Consider the following 19186-nt stretch of genomic DNA (forward strand, 5'->3'; position numbering starts at 1 on the left):
TATAAATGAACTTTAAATTGGAAATTTAAAAAAAAATTATTCATTTTCTTACTTCCAGATTGGTTCATCCTTACCTGCTTGACATTTTTTACATGCTTTAAGGGGATCCTTCTTTTCTTTTACTTATTGTAGTGTTCAATTACCAGAAAATGTGTGAAAGCCCCCCTCAGTATGTCTACTAATCCTCTTAGCCAGACTTTGCATATATCAAGGAGGGACTTAATATTTAATTATGCTCTAGGTGCTATAAGTAGTGGTCCTACAAATCAAGGTACTGCTGGGAAGCAGGCCGGCTCTTACAAAATTAAAAATGTACTTTATGGAAGCAGCTACCTATCAAACAGTCAGAAACCCAGCAATTTCCTGTTCTCTAATGATTAGTTAACAAAATTAAAAATTCAGGGGTCTTCATCTTTCAAAGGCTTGAGAGTCTTTAATTCACATTTCAGTAGCATCCCACACTACTGGAGGGAGAAGGCATGTGTTGTTTTAATCCCCTTGATGAATTTTATCTGAGCTTTTCAGGTTCTGTAATTTTCTAGTTAACTGGTGCATGAAAAATATGAGTCAAGGTACTGACTTCTTTTATATATATATATATATATATATATATATATATATAAAAAAGAAAATGTTGGGGGTGAGGGAGAAGAGCATGGGTTTAGAATGTGTATACCAGATTTTAACTTTATTCATTCAGGATGGGAAGTCCATTTGTTTTCATATAAAAATACAGAATGTAATGACTCACAGCACTGTCTAACATATGTAAGGTATCAACTAACAGGTTATGTTTGTATACACAAGTCTTTCAGTTCAGTGACCAGTTACAAGGCATAAATTACAGTAGTAAGAGTTAAGGGAAATTATAATGTCACTAACAAAGCTTCTGTAGATAAACTAAGGGTTAGTTTAAGATAAGAAGTTAATAACTGTGAAGATTCTATAAGACACACCTTGTCTGAAAAGGACTGTTTAATTATTATGCAAATGCAAAATGTAATTACTGTTTGCATGCCACTTAAATGCAAATAGCTTTGTCATTTAGAGAAGGTAATCTCATTTAGCTTTTCACCTCATACTATTACATTATGTTTTTTTCATGATGTTGGGGTTTACAGAGCTGCTGAGAGCTGAGCATTTTTGAAAATCATAAGGGATACGTAATGCAAATTTGAGATCGTAACTTTAGGCACCTTTCTTATCTGTTTTGTTTTGTGGTGCATTTTTTTTTTCCTAATTGTAGCTTTGAAAAATTGAGAGATTAATTTTTGTTGTGTATGTACCCCATGCATTTGTCCTTCCTTTGTATAGGCTATTTATGTAAGCCATATACAAGTTTTATGTGTCTCAACAACCTTAATAATGTCTGTATTGACGTTATGGCTATCTGAGAACTTGGGTATGACTGTCAAGCTTTCATTGCTCTTTTGTTCCTCTTTTCCCCCATATATGAAAAATATGTTTATGTTTACATGAAGCTTCTTCATATGACTTCATTAAGAAAGGTCTCAAGGGGAGTAAGTCAATGTCCACTGTTCTCAGCATTTTCCTATTGCCTCTACTTGTGTCAGAAAGGTTTAAACACTAGGATTTGGAAAGCACGGTGAGAGTTAAGAATTCCCAAGTCATTTTGCTGAAGTAATTTATCAGGTAACAATGACTTTGCATTTGGCTTGATCTGGCAAAATACAAGTGAAGCTGTATCTGTTTAATCCTCAGCCACCTTTTATTTGTGAAAAATGCTGAATTAGAAGAAAGATTTATGGCCCTATCAACTTTGAGTAAATTTGTTATGGTGATGTTTGTAATTCAGATAGCATTGTTTCTCTACTGGTATTGCATAAAAATTAAGCTTAAGAAATTTAATTTAAAATTTAATTAATATTTTAAAACACTAATTTCCGTTCCTTGAAGATGCAATTTATCCTTATGAGAACATGTGAAATGTATTTTTTCTGGGAACATAAATTGTAGCGTGTATGATTAATTAAATACTTTAAGATGCAAATGAAATATTTTCCATTAACTACACAAGTAAAACGGATAAGACAAAGTAGAGAGAAAAGCAGTACAGCTTGAGTGCACATGATGGTTTTGAAGGCAAGGCTAGAGTACTGCAGTGTTCTGTGGCTAGCAGCAGTTGCTTCAGAGGAAGATAAGAGTGCTCTGGAGTGGATTCATGGGGGACAATTCACTTTATTATAATAGGTCTTTTGTAATGAAGTTGTAAGTGGAGACTGGTTTAATCATTGCATAGTCTGCTTTTATCTCATTTTCAGAAAAATTAAGAGCTCAATAGTGATGTATTCTGTGCTCTATTATGTTGCAAAGAAATTGGTGGATTAACTGTAATTCTTGGGTGTCTCTTGCTAAATTCTTGGCATTGGTACGCCGTACAGCATTGAGTGCAAAACATGCTGAAACTTTGTAGGATTTAAAAACAAAATAAATAATTTTTACATGTTTATGTGACTTGGTACATATTGTTCTATGTTTTATAGGATAGTAAAATCCAGAAAATCAAAAGTCCCTACTCTGTTTTAATGTACTTCATCACTTGTTTTCTTATTCTCTTGTTTACTCAGTCTAAGTAAATAATTCAATCATGTTACTAAACCCACAGTGTTTTCTCTCTCTGCAACTGTTCTTCCTTCTATCTCAGAGCCCACTGTGTTACACAGTATACCTTCTGAAAAGGAGTTTGTTGGAGATGTGAATGTGATTTCCCTGTGGAAAAATGGGATGTTTATGCATCCCAACACCTTAACTGCTCTGTTGACTTTCAGCTGTACATTCAGAGGTCTCTGAATTTCATTCAGTGAGGCTCATATTCCTGTTTTGATGCTGCTAATGTAGCAGATTTTAAAAATCTTTTGGTTTTACCATTATTACATTTCATTTGCTATCATATGGTCATTGACATACCATAGACTTTTTTGTTCCAGCTTATTTGTGTGCAGTATTCTGTTAAATTCTTCCAGTCCTCCAAAAACATCATTTAATTCATATAAGGGAAGAAGCAGTTATGAAATCATCAGAATTCTACTTTTTACATTTACTATTTGATCATAAGCTGGGGGGTTTGTTTGTTTGTTTGTAGGTTTTGTTCCTGTTAGCAGATCAGGTTCTTCAGTGGTTTTATCAGGAATGTTGTCAAAAGCCTTGTGAAAATATAGTAAATTGTAAACCTGTTTCTCTTTAGGCATTATTTAGTTAATAGCTTAAATGAGTATATTAATAGCTGATGTTCAGTTGATGCCATGCTTTTTTCAAAGTATTGCCTTATTTCATCAACTGTCTTGCTAACTGACACTTTATTTAGAGGTCTGTAAACTCTGTTGTCTGAGGAGCACTTCTCAGGTATTCCTAAAATAGTAGTAATTTCTGGTAGTTCATGTTGATCGAGTGGTGGCTTTCATTTTTTGTTGGGTTTTGAGGGGTTTGTTTTGGTTTTGGTTTGGTTTGTTTTTTCCCACATTGTGGTGTTATTACATAGGGACTCAGCTGTGATGACTGTGACTGTTAGGACTTTTGCTACATAAAATCAAAAAGAAAACCGCCACTTACAGTGCATCCATAATGCTATTTGGTATGACAGTTGCACCATGCTGCCTGCTGATAGTTTTTATGGCTACAACAGTGCTATTCATTTATTTCAGTTTTTGCGGCCTAAATAATTTTGTGATATCCATCCATTTGGTACTTTAAGTGCTCCTGGTCTAGGATCTTTTAGTTTGTCAGTTTAGTCTATCTCCACGGTGACATTTTGGAAAGATTAATTTTGACAGGTTTTAATTTACATGAAAGCAGCTTTTAAAATAATTTTCCCTCTGTTAGCAAGAATGGCAGACTTTGGTTATTAAGACAGCAGTTATACATTTAGGTGAATACTGGGAGCTTGTGCATGCTTGATATTACTGAAGATCAGAAAAGGTAAATTGAAGAGCCACTTGCATAAGGTGTTGAGGGAAATGGCTGATTCTAATTTAACAGCTTAAAGCTAAAGTAGTACTGAAAGATTAAAATCTTGTAATTTCTAGGTTGCAACTTCCAACACTTGTCTGTTCTAAATGTAGAGTACATTATACATAGACTATGAAATATGAAACAGTGATTAGTAGCTGGCGCATACAAGTAAAATGACTTACGCATTTTTAAGTCTCTCAGGTTGCACAGATCTTCGTTTTAGCCATTATTTACAAAGATAGAAATTTTTACCTATTAACTGACACCTAGTCAATATAGATTTTAAATTACATGTATGTTAAGCCTGTCTCTTTCCGTTTTCTAGCTAAGTAGATATATAAACCTTTCAAATGCATATTTTTTTTCCTGATTTGCCCTAATGTCTCTATCAATATCTACTACCTCTAGTTCAGAGGTTTTCTCTGTGCTGAAATGTATTTGCAGATTAGGACATAGTCTTCTGCAGAATATAAATGAATGGATTTTATTTTCTGCACAAGTTATGCATTTTCATGCATTAGGCAGCACATTCATGTTTTATTGAATCTCTGTGTATTTCTTAGTGTTAGTGAGCTGCATATCAAGCAGATAAGGAATTAAACAATATATAAATCAGTTCAGATGAGAAATTTCTTGGGTATTTCTACAAGACAGGCAGCTCAGCATGTGATTGAGCCTTTGTTTAATTCATCACCAGTAGGCTTCTGGTTGGTTTGTTCTTAAACTTGAATCCTGTAACTTGTTCATCCTGTTCACTAGCTTCAGTGTGAGCAGGATTTGACCTGTGGGATATTGTGCATTACTTTAGTATCTGTGTGCAGCAGGCTTTCGTATGTGGTCCTCACTCATAATAACTTTAAATATGTGAAGTCCAGGTTTGGGGAAAGTTCAAGAAAGCCTGACCTTAGAGCTCTCCCTCTCTTGGGGTAGAAGCTATAGGTTGTGAACAGTTTGTCATGTAAAACCCTCAACTTCAATTTTAACTTTGTATTGATTGCTATCAGATTGTTGTTTTGATAGCAAACATTTCTGATCTGTCAGTTGTTGATTGTTTTTTCGCCAAGTCTAGGTCATAGTGGCCTGTGTTCTCTTTGTGAGTTCAGAATTTCGACTATGCTCCACCATGAACTCCAGTGGCCTTGTTGGTCTTAAATGGAGGGGAGATATGAGGTAGGCCTTTTGCATCATTATCTCAGGTTATATTCCCCCTAGTAATGGAAATCAGCAGTATTTAGAATGTGTTGTGCTTTTTATTTTTTGTTAGTTTTGGTTTGTTGGGTTTTTTTAAGTGGATACTCCTTAGTATAGCTGTTGATTTTTATTAACTGGGATAACTGCATAAACGTAGCTTCAAAATTGCTTCTTTCAAGCAAGGGAATTTCATCTGCAGCACTGATCCAGGCTACAAACCAGATCATGTTTTTCCTACAGTGGTTTATTTCATAAAATAGAATGAAATTCCATCATTGTATGGGTGCATTTATGAGCCTTGTGGAACAGGTTTTTTACCATCTCTCAGCTGTGACTTGCTACCATGTAAGTTTCCATTTACAAAGGGGGGAATGGATTGAAAGTGGGATTATTCATATGTGAATTTGGGCGGATGGAGAAAGTAAGATGAAAAAGCCTGATTTAAAACCGACAGTTTCCTCTGCATGAGGGGAATATATTTGGAATACATTTCTAAGAAGGTAAAACTCATCTGTGCTAAAGGAAGGATGGACCTCTCAAATGACATGCACTGGCATTTTTTTTTTTTCATAACACACAGGGAATCTTTGAACTTGCCAGGTTTGCTGTTTAGTTGTATGTATGTGCTCTTCAAATTGTACTTTTCTTACCCAGCAGTGGTGTGAGTAAACTAACACTCTTACAATCTAAACCACAGCTTTCCATGGGTTTTCTCAGAAGTAAAAGTTCTTATCAGCTTTATGAAAAAGGCTTTCCAAAAATAGGATGCAAGTGCAGTACTAAGACTGAAAGCTCAGTAAGGAAGCAGATTATGTCAGTGCCTCATCATAGTCATTTGGCAATACTGCTTTTTCTAGGAAAACTTTTAAATTTAATTCTGAAACGGTATGAATATTTGAAGGATGTAAAACCTAGTCTGTATAAATGTGTTATTTATATTTCTTGGCCACATTTAACTCTATATATGGCATTATAGTGCTAGCACATAGAGTGAAAGGTACTGTATGACATTGTTTAAAAATCAAAATTTTGATAAATACGGGGGAAGGAGTTGCAAGGAGATACTAAGTTTGAGCTTAAGTCTGTACAATACATCTTTGCGAAGTAGCTTTTGCTTGACCTCGTTGATTCCTATTTAGCTACCTTGTGAGAGTGCGCATTACATATGTGGAAAAAGATAAGCTTACCTGACTCCTTGGGTTTCCACAGTTCCACTTAGAAGATGCGTGTGACAAAATTATATGTGTCCAGTGTGTTTCAGAATGTAAATTTTAATTAGTGTGCAAGTACATAGAAACATCAGTGTGATTCAGATAAAGGTCCAGTCCAGCCCAGTATTCTGTAGCCAACAGTGGTAAAAAAACACACATGGAAGGAAGAATAGGAAAAGGAAATGTATATCTGTGTAATCAGAGCAGGTTAATTAGGAATAAGAACTGGAAACAACACTGTGTAGACAAGCTGTATATTCAGATTTTCCTGCGGCAAGATCAAGTAAGGTAGAATCTTGGCAAAATCAAATAATGACCTTTCCATCGATAGTTAGGAATAATTTACCAGGAAGGTTTTAAACTTGTTTACTTCAGTCAAAAGACAGTCTATTAGGAAGCATTCTAGCTCAAACAGGTGGTACAAGTTTAGTGCAAAATTATTGGATAAAATTGTGCACAGAGATATGTAGATTATCAGAATAGATTGCAGTAATGGCTTCCTCCAGCACTACAATCTCTTAAACTTTGGAGACTGGGACTATAAATAATTTTGGAGAATGGGACTATAAATATAGTGAGGGAAAAACAGTAATGACAAAGAGTGGGGTTGTGCCTCAGTTTCCCTCCTTCTTGGGATCTCGGTGTGTGTGTCACACAAAACAGATTAGTTTGCTGGTTTCTAACCTATTCTGTTTGCCTGTGTGTGATGTCTTCTCCTAACCTGCCTTTAACTAATACCTCAAACTGTCCATGCCCAAGCTGCTCTCATGGTTACTCTTGACTTCCTTTCTTTGTGTGTGCTCTTACCCAGGCACTGGCAGACAGGTGGCTAGGGAACGTGGTGGTTTGCTCTTCTGAGCCCTCTACTACTCTCCCTAGCCCCACCCTGTTGTGTCTATGAGGATATCCCTCTCAGTCACAATTTACAAGTCTTCTTTTTAAAGAAATGTTGTAGACCCAGTGTGTTTCAGAATGTAAATGCTAATTAGTGTGGAACTAGCTGAACACATACCTGCAGAATAGGGATTCACAGTCTACAGGTTGACCCACAAAATAGGAAATTAACTTTTTCGTTGACCAATCATGACTGGCCTGTTAGTGTAGGAGGGACAGTATTTCCTTTGCTGATTTACCTCATTATATTGTAAACTCCATAAGGCAAGACTATTGTCATATTTGTGCTGTGAACAGCACACCAAGATGCAATTACAGAAATTCTATCAAATCATAATCCATCCTTTCTGTCGTTGCTTATAAACTATGTTAAGCCCTGTTCTCATGAGTGGAAGCAAGTTTTAGTATCAGCATTCCCTATCTCAAATATGAATAAAATCTTTCATTTCAGATCTGCCTATTATTTTAAAATGCACCGTAGATGAAATCTGTACCACTAGAGCTTTGGATAGTGATGATGCTGTTGAGATAAATAAAAACATAGTCCATTTGACAAGGGAGTCCTGGAAAATGGAAAATGTATTGTAGTGATAAGGGATTATTCAAATGCCTGCTTAGTGTTTCCATTTTCAATGCCATATTAATTCAAATTTATGCTGCAGTGATAAACATGAACATATTTTGAAATATTTACATTTACAATCTGGTGTATTTAATAAAATGAGTTTTTGTAATCACGTAAATCAGTAGGTTTTGCAGCTCTTGGAAACAAGAAATGTCTCTGACTTTAATATACAGAGTTGTTTTTAAGCACAAATGTAGCTTTTCTCAATAAACAAAAAATTATAATGAAGGAAAATATTTTTCTGGTTCCTACATTTTGATTCTTTGGGTACAAACACCCTTATCAATTATTTCCTGAGACCATTAGTGGTGAAAAAAACTGTTGATGAAAATCATGGCTCTGCCATGTTCACAGCAAGTAAAAATGTAATTTACAGAACAGATTTCATTGGGCAGACGGAGGCAGAAGGTCTGTCAGCATTAGTTTTCCTGCTCACCTGTTAATAGACAGCATTTTGTATTTTATCTTAGGGTGGAAGGAGAGGTTTGGATTGGAATGAACAGATCTTTTTATTGGCATTTCAGTCTTGTTCAACAAAATTCTCTCTAGGTTATCAGCTAGTCAGTCAGCACCAGATTCTCAAATTATAGAGCTTCACCAATAAAGCATTTACAACTCTATCAGATGTCTCTGTCCTTTAGGATCAGGAGAACATTATATACTGGGTATCTATGCCTTAGAGACGCAATTCAGATACAGAAATATACCACTGTTGCTGTAAATACTGATTTTAAGCTTACTGCAGTTTCAAGACTGAGGTAACGTGCTCACCTAAACAACTGATCCTGCACACCGACATGCCAAAGTTTTTCTTTATCAGTCATGTCTGATGCTCACAGCTTTATGTAACCTTCTCATTCTTCGAGTGTATTATCTTACAGTTTTTGTAAAAGGCTGTGTTTCTAAAAGCTGCAGAACAAACTTTTGAGGGAACCCTTTATATCTGAACTCCATGTATGTCATGTGATGCGTATCTATAAAGTAATAACAAATCTGTGCAACAAAAGGATGAGTCAAAACTCTGTGCATGAAAGTGGATAAAGCATGTTGAGCAGCTTCAGCATTTTGGGTACCTAATAGGATCTAATCTTTGGTGGAAAAGAACTCCATAAATCTTTGTAAGATTTTATCATCAGGCATAACAGTTGGCATTTTATTTGAGGAGGGATAGTAAGTGCATTAAGTTTTTATTTCAGCACTGGATATAAAGAAAATGCCTTCCAAGTTTCCTCAGGATGGCTCAAGTCAGAGAAAGGGTGTGTTTGTGCTCTGATAGTGTACTGTTGAAGAATAGAGTCATAGACTCATAAAATGGTTGAGGTTGGAAGGGACCTTAAAGATCATGCCGTTCCAACCCCAGTCATGGGCAGGGACACCTTCCATTAGACCACGTTGCTCAAAGTTCCATCCAGTCTGGCCTTGAATACTTCCAGGCATACAGCTTCTCTGAACAACCTGTTCCAGTGTCTCAGAGGAAAAAATTTCTCCCTAATATCTAATCTAAATATACCCTTTTCCACCTTAAAGCCATTCTTCTTGTCCTGTCACTACATGCTCTTGTAAAAAGTACCTCTTCAGATTTCTTGCCGGATACTTTAGGTACTGGAAGGCTGCTATAAAGTCTTCCTGGAGCCTTCTCTTCCCCAGGCTGAACAAGCCCAACTGCCTTAGCCTGTCTTCACAGGAGAGGTGTTCCAGCCCCCTGATCATCTTTGTGGTGTACTCTGGACTTGCTCTCCCAGGTCCATGTCCTTCTTCTGTTGGGGGCCCCAGAGCTGGAAGCAGTGCTCAAGTATCTCAATCAACTGCCAGACTGATCTTTTTATTTGTACTTTAGCAGTAGCAGCACCCATACCATATACTGCACGGTTTTGTATAGAAACATATTTTATAAAGCTTGTTGGGATTTTGTCTGATGTAACTTCCTACTAGCAAAATGATGTCAGAACTGAGATATTTTGAACAATTGTTTGATAAATAACCAGACTCCAGCAATAAATTTTGTATTAAGTGTTTTAGTTCTCTTGAGATTTGTGAGTTACAGCAGTTCAAGACTGTTGCTGTATGATTTGTGATGGATCATATGCTGTGTTAAGTCTCTGCTACTGGTAAGCTGAACATAACTACGTGATGAAAAATAGCTAATTCAATGAAGTATATTGTGTGGCCATGCTCAAAGGCACCCAGAATAATATATCTCAGATAAAAAAATCTGACTTTTGTCTTCTGGCATGTCGTAGCTGTGCAGGCTGTAGCTGCAATCTGCGCTCTCATTCAGAAATGTAGTTAATTTTCTCTTCTGGACAATACTTAAGACAGGCAGACTGATTTTGTTAAGCGGAGGTAATGTGAGATGAGTTAGAACTCCTCTATGGGCCAGCCTTACTACTGCTACCTAGTAACAGGAGAAACTGGGAAATGATGTAGAAGTGCTCAGGAGAAGAACATGAAATTAAGAGGAGTTTGCACTGGTTCTGACAGCTAGTAGTATCTAATACAGTTTTGAGCAACAATCAGTACTGTTTGTGTAGCCTGTATTTTGCTCTGTGAGCTTCTTTTATTTTTTTTTTAAGCAACATTAGCATATGCAGATGTTTGCTTATGCTTGATTTTAAACATATGTAGTCCCTGGATAATGAATTTGTGGATTTAAACAGTTTAACATAAGGTTTGGTATTATTTAATTTGTATTTTGTTTTATAATCTATCATGAGCATCATTTCTCAAATTAATTCCCCTAATTGACTTTCCCCCTGTGGTAAATATTTGTGCAGGCTTTTATTTTAATGGAAAATGTGAAGCCAGCTGTATTCCACTGCCAAAAGACAAGGCATGAAACTAGGGAAAATCAAGACAGAACTGAGCAGATCTGTTGCTAAAACTGAAACTCTTTGCTTTCCTTTTCCTTGACTTCTTTTTTCTTGTTTTCTTTTTTTTTTTCCCTCTTCCTGCCTTTTTTCACATTCCTTTGGAATCATCTGAAGTTCAAGTGTACTCCTTACTGCCGTGCTGTGGGCCTTACTGTTCTGTTCAGTGATGGATTCTTCTTCACAGGCACTTGTACTATAGGGGCTCTGAACAGTTCATGGTTATCTTTGCATGGTAAACCTTTGAGTGGTTTAGAGGGATTTTTCTGGGTTTTGTTTAAGTAATAATAATTTTTAAAAAGGGTAAAAAGAAGGGAGGGGGGCTGGGTTCTCCTATCCCGTTTCCATGGTTTTAAAGAGGATCATACTGGTAGAAATGCATTGCCTGTTCGCATTGCAACATTGAGCCGTCATCCAGAGTCTACAAAGAATGTTCAATTAAAATTGGAATTTTTAAGCTTTCTGCTGTGTTATTACAACAAAACAGCAGGCTTCACTATCCTTGGCAGCTTCATCTCAGGTAGCTTTCACCTCTGTTACAACGAAATTTCTACCTTTTAACACAGAGCATGCTTTGTTTCTGCTGTGAGAGGTAGCTGCTTCTTCACCGTGTTGTCCCTCAGCCTCACAAAGAGAAGACAATACAGAGGAAGACTTGTTCTGTCTGTGTATGGGTATGTTTATATGTATAGTATATATAAATAAATAACAAAAAAAAAAAATCATTCCAGTGTGCTGCTTCAAGGTTTTATTTTCTTGTAGCAAGGAACTGTCCTTTTTTATTGTGGTTTGATTATAACTTCTATTTCTGAAGAATTGTAAGGAAAGAATTAGAGACAGAGCAAATTATCTTGACATACTATAAAACAACGCAGAAACTATTTAAGTGTCTTGTTCAACTGTAATAGGTTGCCCAAAGAAGTGGTAAATGCTCCATCTCTGGCAGTGTTCAAGGCCAGGTTGGGCAGAGCCTTGAGTGGCATGGTCTAGTGTGAGGTGTCCCTGCCCATGGCAGAGGGGTTGGAACTAGATGATCTGAAGGTCCTTTCCAACCCTAACTGTTCTATGATTCTGTTCTACGATTCTGTGATTTACTTCGTAGCAGATAATATCTACTGATACTTAAAAAGGGCTCTTATTTTTTATAGGAATAACTATACCTTGAAATGAAGTTTTTAAATGTTTTATTCTTGTCTGTGTTTTTGGTATATAGTGTTGATCTGTGCTTTAGGATTTTTCTAGTGATGCTAGGGGACAAATTGTGCGTAGATTTTAGTCAATTCAAGTTGTGAAGGCACAATTTTAGACATTGTGCTTACTAAAACCAGTGGGACTACTTGCAGTGTAATGTGAAGTGTGGACGTGGTTTTTGCAGGATCAGTGTATTTGATGATGTTTTCAACTCCTGTTACAGCTGACCCTGTGACCATCATCACAGAGTCAGGGATCCTTGCTGTTAAAGCACGGGTTTATTTCTGAATCTCAGCTTTTCTTAGGGATGGGAATTGTTTAAAAAAACACATCACAGGAGTCGCATAATGCTTAAAACATACTTGAAATGCAGATGTGTGTGGAGTATAGAGATGACTGACATGGAGCAAAAGCATAAGATACATTGAAGAAGGAAAAAAAAAAAAAAGGGGGCCTGAAAGGTGGAATGGTCGGGAGTTTAAGATAGGATAAGACTAGTACTTTTTTTTTTTTAAGTATCATACTTGACAGCTACCCTTCAGTACTTAGGTATTTTCCATCTGTTGCTCTTTCATTAACCTTCCATTTCCTCTATTCTTAGTGCTGCAATTTTAGATCATCATATGTACTCTTAAAGCTATTCATGCTTATATGCTACGTTGCTACTTTCTCATTTCATCTGTTTCATGGTAAACGGAAGTGACATACATTTAAAATGCCGTATAAAAAGTGAATTTTCAGTAGTTTTCTTTAAAACTATAAATAACACTGTAGAAGATTCACTTTATTTTTATTACTCTTAGTGGGAAATGTAGGCGACTTGAAAAAATGCCTTTGTAGAAAGTCATATTACAGAAATGCGTACCATTTTTGAGAATAAGTTAATTCTTCTGATTTAATTCAATCATATGCAAGGTCCTACACCTGGGTCGGAGCAATCCCAGACACAGCTACAGGTTGGGCAGAGAAGAGATTCAGAGCAGCCCTGTGGAGAAGGACTTGAGGGTACTGGTCGATGAGAAAATGAACATGAGCTGGCTTCAGTGTGTGCTTGCAGCCCAGAAAGCCAACCGTATCCTGGGCTGCATCAAAAGGAGCGTGACCAGCAGGTCCAAGGAGGTGATCCTGCCCCTTTATTCTGCTCTCATGAGACCTCACTTGGAGTATTGTGTGCAGTTCTGGTGTCCTCAACATAAAAAGGACATGGATCTGTTGGAACAAGTCCAGAGGAGGGCCACGAGGATGATCAGGGGACTGGAGCACCTCCCATATGAAGATCGGCTGAGAAAGTTGGGGCTGTTCAGCCTTGAGAAGAGAAGGCTGCATGGAGACCTCATAGCAGCCTTCCAGTATCTGAAGGGGGCCTATAGGGATGCTGGGGAGGGACTGTTCATTAGGGACTGTAGTGGTAGGACAAGGGGTAATGGGTTCAAACTGAAACAGGGGAAGTTTAGATTGGATATAAGGAGGAAATTCTTTCCTGTTAGTGTGGTGAGGCACCAGAATAGGTTGCCCAAGGAGATTGTAAATGCTCCATCCCTGGCAGTGTTCAAGGCTAGGTTGGACGAGGCCTTGGGTGATATGGTTTAGAGCGAGGTGTCCCTGCCCATGGCAGGGGGGTTGGAACTTGATGATCTTAAGGTCCTTTCCAACCCTAACCATTCTATGATTCTATGATTCTATATTAATGCACGTTTTGTTATCAGCAGTCATGTTGCAAGGATCCAGCTGTCCAAAACGCAACATTATAATGTTAGGTTAATTAACCTCATAAAAAATTACTGGAATTCTGCCTAATAATGTGTCTTTACAGAGATTTTCCAGAAAGTAGTTCAGACATCTGTAAAGAATGATCTGTTCTCTGCTAGTAATGGCTCAATTTCTATGACAGTTTTGCTCATCTGTTAATATTGTTTGTTCCATTTCTTGCTGGTTTTGCAGTTATCATTAGAGAGATCTTAACATTTAGTCTGTGTTTTGAAATAACATGCTGTTTCTGCAAATATACTAAAATGTACGCAGTGGACCATCCAGAATGCTACCTACTTGGTAACTAGTTTTCTAAAAAAGGAGTTTGATGAAGCAGTATGAGAGCTTTTGTTTTCTAGATGGTACATAATTTGCTAAATTGCTAAATATTTTTGATCCTTAGCCTGTCTTATGTCCCTTTTAGCCTTTGTTGTTCTTTTCCCTTCTCTTTTCAGCCTTGGGATTTAAATACTGAAGATCATAATATTTTATATTAACAAGTATAGATGGAATTCACAGATATTACAAGTGGGTAACTGATGCCTGCTATATGACGTTTGTAGTAGAGGAAAGTAGTTTAAAAGGACAGATCTCAGAAAAGTCTATTCACTGTCTGAAATGTTTTGGTATATGGTACTTTCAGAAGTACCCTTCAGCCAGAAGCAAACTGTTTTTCAGCACTAAATATTCTAAAGTCATAAATTACTTAGGCAACTTGATAAATGCATCAGTAATCTTTGTTTTGTAGCCTCTTTTGAAAAATTTGCCTTTGATGTCTCAGAGTCTCTTTGAAAAGATGGGAATGTGATCCTTAATCCTTTAGGGTAGCTGTAGAACTAAGAAAAAATTTGTTGCTGTTTATTGTCTTAGAACTACTTGGACTGAAAAAGAAAAGTTAGCAGTTAATGCTGTGTATCTTCAACAGAACTATACGATGAAGCTGAAGTGTTTCATATGCTGGAACTTTTCAAACTTTGGAATTAAAATCCAGTATTAGCATGTGTTAATAACACAGAGGAAGCTGCCTTGTTATTGTAACAAATTATTTTTAAACTCCAAGAACTTTTTCATGTCAGGTAGACAGTGAATAGGTATTCCATTTGTGAAAGCCCTTCTAGTGTGATAGCCAAACTTTTAAACAGAAGTTGCTTCTCGTTTAGTAGCAAGTTGGTTCTCATACCACAACCTTTCTCCAACAGTTAGACCTTTTACCTTCCAGTTTTTTACCCTGCAAACTGCAAGCAGTAACTATCTGTAAAAGAATCTTGAATTCAAGTTCTGGCAGAAGCTGAAGATTTTGAATTCAGATGGACACTTTTCCTGAGATAAAGTGGTCTGGTGCTGGCTGATGGGATGTAGGATTTTGTTTTTCCTAGGTTCAAACACGTATACAGAGATATATTACAGTACTTGTTAGCATATGTTCTTTGCTGGGTAAATTTAATTTAGGATCCTCTTTCAGGGCTCTTTCCTATGGGAGAAAAGATCAGAATTTCAGGTAAAACCATTGAATCTTCATAGGTGAGAGTAATATATGTTAGAGAAGCATGAGACATACCCATCCTTCAAAAATACATGTGTGTGTGTATGTATGCATGTCTATGTATCCTGAAAATTAAATTTAAGGAATTTCTGGTGTTTGAAGAAGAGAGATGCATGTAATGGAAAATGAGAGGTGAGAAAATGGGTTTCCAGGAAAATTACAGTTACATTGTTTTACAGCAGTGATGTCCTTCACAGGTAGGTTGTTCATTTCTTTTAAATCGTTGATTTCTTAAAAAAACAAAAACAAAACAAACTTGTTTTTCTTTTTTTTTTTTTTCCCCAGGTGGAGATAGTAGATATTGAAAATGAAGAAAAAAGATACGATCTCTTCCTGGGACTTCTGGAATCTAGTCACAGCCCATCTGAGTTTCAGCACTTGGTTTTATTACTTCAAGCTTGGCCACCGATTGACATGAGCAGTAGGTGAGCGTTTCTTCAAACAATCATAAGTTCAAAGTCTTTTTGCTTGATAACATCATGTAGTTTTCAGTCAATGAATTTAGTCATGTCTGAGAAGAGTATAACCTTTAGAAAGGGTCATACTGGGAAGAATGAATGGTTTATTTGAAGCAGAACTGAATCAATCATTTTCTTGTAAAAACTGTATACATATGCAGTATATATCATGGAGGAGGCAGAAAACCATTTTTTTGCTGGAGCTGTCGCACAGGAAGTCTTTGTAGCTACTCAAATCTAAGTTATGTATTTTGCTCTTATTTTTGGCAGCATGTACAAAATCTGTAAAAAGAAATAGAAAGTTCTGACTGTTTTTTTTCCATTCAGAGTTAAACTTTAGAGAAAAACCTTTGAAAGTTAATGTTCACTTGGCTGTGGCAGATAGTCTGCAGGAGGTCTGTAAAAGTAATGGTAACAAGCAATGATGCTTCTTTTTTCTAGATTCACTACCTATTTTTTCTGCCTCTGAATAAAGTATCCAAAAGTCAGTAGTATGTACTAGAACACATATATCCTAGCCCAACAATTTAAAACTATTATTAAAAAGAAGCAGCATTGCTCTCATCAGAAGGGGCATTTATTGAAAGTGTTAATTTGGAACATCTTGATGACATTTTTTTACCATTCATTTTTTTGTCTGTGACTCGCTGAACATTTAAGGGTCTATTCTATAAATGATGATCACTTCTAAGATACAAGGTTTATATGATCCTAGATTATGAGGCAAAAGTTAAGTATCTTTCAAGGAGAGCAGTAATACTAATGAATTTTTGACTAGTGGGTACAGCATGCCTTGTTTTATCTGACAGTTGACTAGCCTAGAGACAGTTGCCACTAGTCTCCAACTGGACTTTGTGCCACTGATGACAACCATTTGGACTTGGCACTTCAACCAATTTTCAGTCTGCCTCACTGACCACTTACGTAGGCCATGCCTCATCAGTTTGTCAGTGAGAATTTTCTGAGAGAAAGTGTCAAAAGCATTGCTGAATGAATTCAGGGTATGTAATATCAGCCATCATCTGCCAAGCCAGTCATTTTATCATAAAAGGGTGTCAGGTTGGTGAGGCACAATTTCCCCCTTTTAAGTTCATGCTAACTATTCAGTCTTCTCCCTATCCTGTCTTTGCTTGGAAGTGCTTCCAGGAGGACTTCTTTCATCTTCTTAGGCCCTGAGGTGAGACTGACCATCCATGTCTTGAGAAGAACAAACTGCAGGTTTCATCCTGTGATGAGATTTGTTATTTATTTAATAATTTCTGTCATTACTAAAAATTCAGTGTTTCTTTTCACTGCTTAGGCTTTGCTGGGAGGCTTTGCAAAGCTTTCAGGAGAAAATTGTCTCCTTTGCTTTCACCAGTAATAGTTACCTATACTGGTTGCATGAAGAACCTCTGACTGCTGTGATTCTCAAATGGGTTCTCCAGTGCAGATTCTCAACCAGTTTTCTAGAGTTCAGTGCTAAATTCATAGTCATTATCTCCAGGGTATTAAAGTAGTTCAGATATTCCAGATTTTGTTGACTTTACCTGAAACTGTGGATGGCCAAAAAATGAAAATAGATTTGAGTAGTGGAGCAGATGGTCACAGTATAGGAAATATTTCTTTTGTTTTAATAATTTTTAGCCCCCCCCCCCTTTTTTTAATGGGTGGTGGGCACAGGGTGCGGTTACCACTGTTGTTTCATTCTTCAGTTCTCTCTGCTAGGTTGAGGTGTGGAGAAAAATATTAGTCCATTCTCTTCCCTACCTTAGCAGTGTTTTAGAGAAGAAAACTGAAGCTGCTTCTTGAAGTAAATGACAGAGGCATAGTTCTCCTTCTGCCACCTTTTGCTTTCCTTTAGTATTTATTTAATGAGTAAGTCAACAATGGTTCATTTTTCCCCTTCCCTACTAAGAGTTGTCCCAATAGAAAAACATATATCAAAGGCAGCATTTTTCACTCCCTGGGGTCTTTCTTTGTATATATTCACATTGCTTTCTGTTATTAACAATACTAAGAAGACTGATTAAGTACTTTACAGGCATACTTACTGTGGATTGAGCCTCCTTTCAAGATCATTTCTAGTGCTTTTAAAAAAGTGATATTTTAATAGTAGGCAATAGCGTCCTTTTTGTAAGTTATTTTTTCCTCCACTCTAGTTGTATTCTCTCAGTCAACTATCTTTTGGAGTTCCAGGGGTTATATTTTGGGTGCTTTGGTTTTTGCTCTGTTTTTTAACAAGTCTTAAGAGACAAACATTAAGTACTTGCTATAAGGACTTAACCAACATTTAGATCTAAGCCATGCCATTCCACAGTTTGTATAAAACTAAAAAATACATATTTCTTATTTCTGTCTACAGAAATAATATATTTTGGTGTACAGAATATTCTGAAACAGAATTTTGGCTTTTATAATCGGTGTGCTGTCATTAAAATGAATTTGAGTGAACTCAAAACACTGTCTTAACAGCTAATAGTGCTCCTGAAATGAAGTTCTGCCCTCATTCCACCTTCAATCACACCTCAAGTATGATTGGTTTTAAAAGGCTCTCTTTAGTATTTACTGATATGAGACAGGATTAATTTCATTAACACTTGTGAAGTAGTTATATTTTTTTCAGCTGCCTCTTGCTACAGTGTGCTGGGAATAGTTTACATTTCTTTTAAAGGATTTTTTCATTTTATTAATTTGAATTATTTTGCTTTGTAAATCCTGGAATTATTCAAGGCAGCCAGAAAGCAGAGGCTGTGCTGTAAGTAGGAGGTCCAGCAACAATCAGAAAAGGTTCTACCTGAACCTTCTCTCCTCGTGCTGTCATTGACAGTCACTGTCATATGCCCATGTCTGCATCTTTGTGAAGGCTGCTGCAGGTGTGCTCTGCTCTGGAGTTTTTCTTCTGCTTGCATTCCTCATTCCTCCCTCTTCTGCCTCTCTTGCATACCTCCATGTTAATAGCATTCAATTATGCTTAGCAGCCTACTCATTCATGTATATATATATCCCTGAAATAGTGCTTCTGAAAAACCCATCTGTATGGCTGGGTGCAGGAACTCTTAGCTACTGAGGTTTTCAACAAGTTCATTTCAAAGCAGGTTGTATTAAGAAATTCTTGAGCAAAGAGAAAAACTGTGAGCAGTTAAGCCCATTGTTTATCCATATGTATTAATATTTTTGTTTAATCTTGACTTATTTTCTCCTCCTTTGCTTCAGAAAAGGGTCATTGTTGCTAACTGATTGTTTACTGCCAATGTAATGATACATGCAGGAACAGGGGAGTTTAACTCGTGAGTCATCTGAATACTTTTTGGTTTTTAACTTCATAGTAATAATCTAATACTTGTAACTGAATATGAAGCCAAAAATACAATTTGTGTTCTATAAGGGCTCAAAAGGAAGGAGAAGTGAAAGAACTGTAATCTCTGTTACTAAGTCTATGTTTAATGGGTTTTTCTGAGTTCTTGTATTTTAAAACCCCAGCTACAGTAATGCTCATTATTGCAAAT

At 36.6% G+C, this 19186-nt stretch overlaps 1 protein-coding gene across 1 annotated transcript in view; it reads left to right on the top strand.

Moving 5' to 3' along the window:
* Window positions 1-19186, top strand: part of NBAS (NBAS subunit of NRZ tethering complex) — a 176905-nt gene that overhangs the window by 137130 nt on the left and 20589 nt on the right. The window contains exon 49 of the mRNA XM_061367561.1: window positions 15526-15665. Within this exon, the coding sequence (XP_061223545.1) occupies window positions 15526-15665 (140 nt within the window). The remainder of the gene's footprint in view (window positions 1-15525; window positions 15666-19186) is intronic.

Source organism: Neopsephotus bourkii, unplaced genomic scaffold (genome assembly GCF_033783945.1).
Source record: "Neopsephotus bourkii isolate Nb327-2 ecotype Australia unplaced genomic scaffold, CSIRO-AGI_Nbou_v1 NB_1383, whole genome shotgun sequence".
NCBI lineage: Eukaryota > Metazoa > Chordata > Aves > Psittaciformes > Psittacidae > Neopsephotus > Neopsephotus bourkii.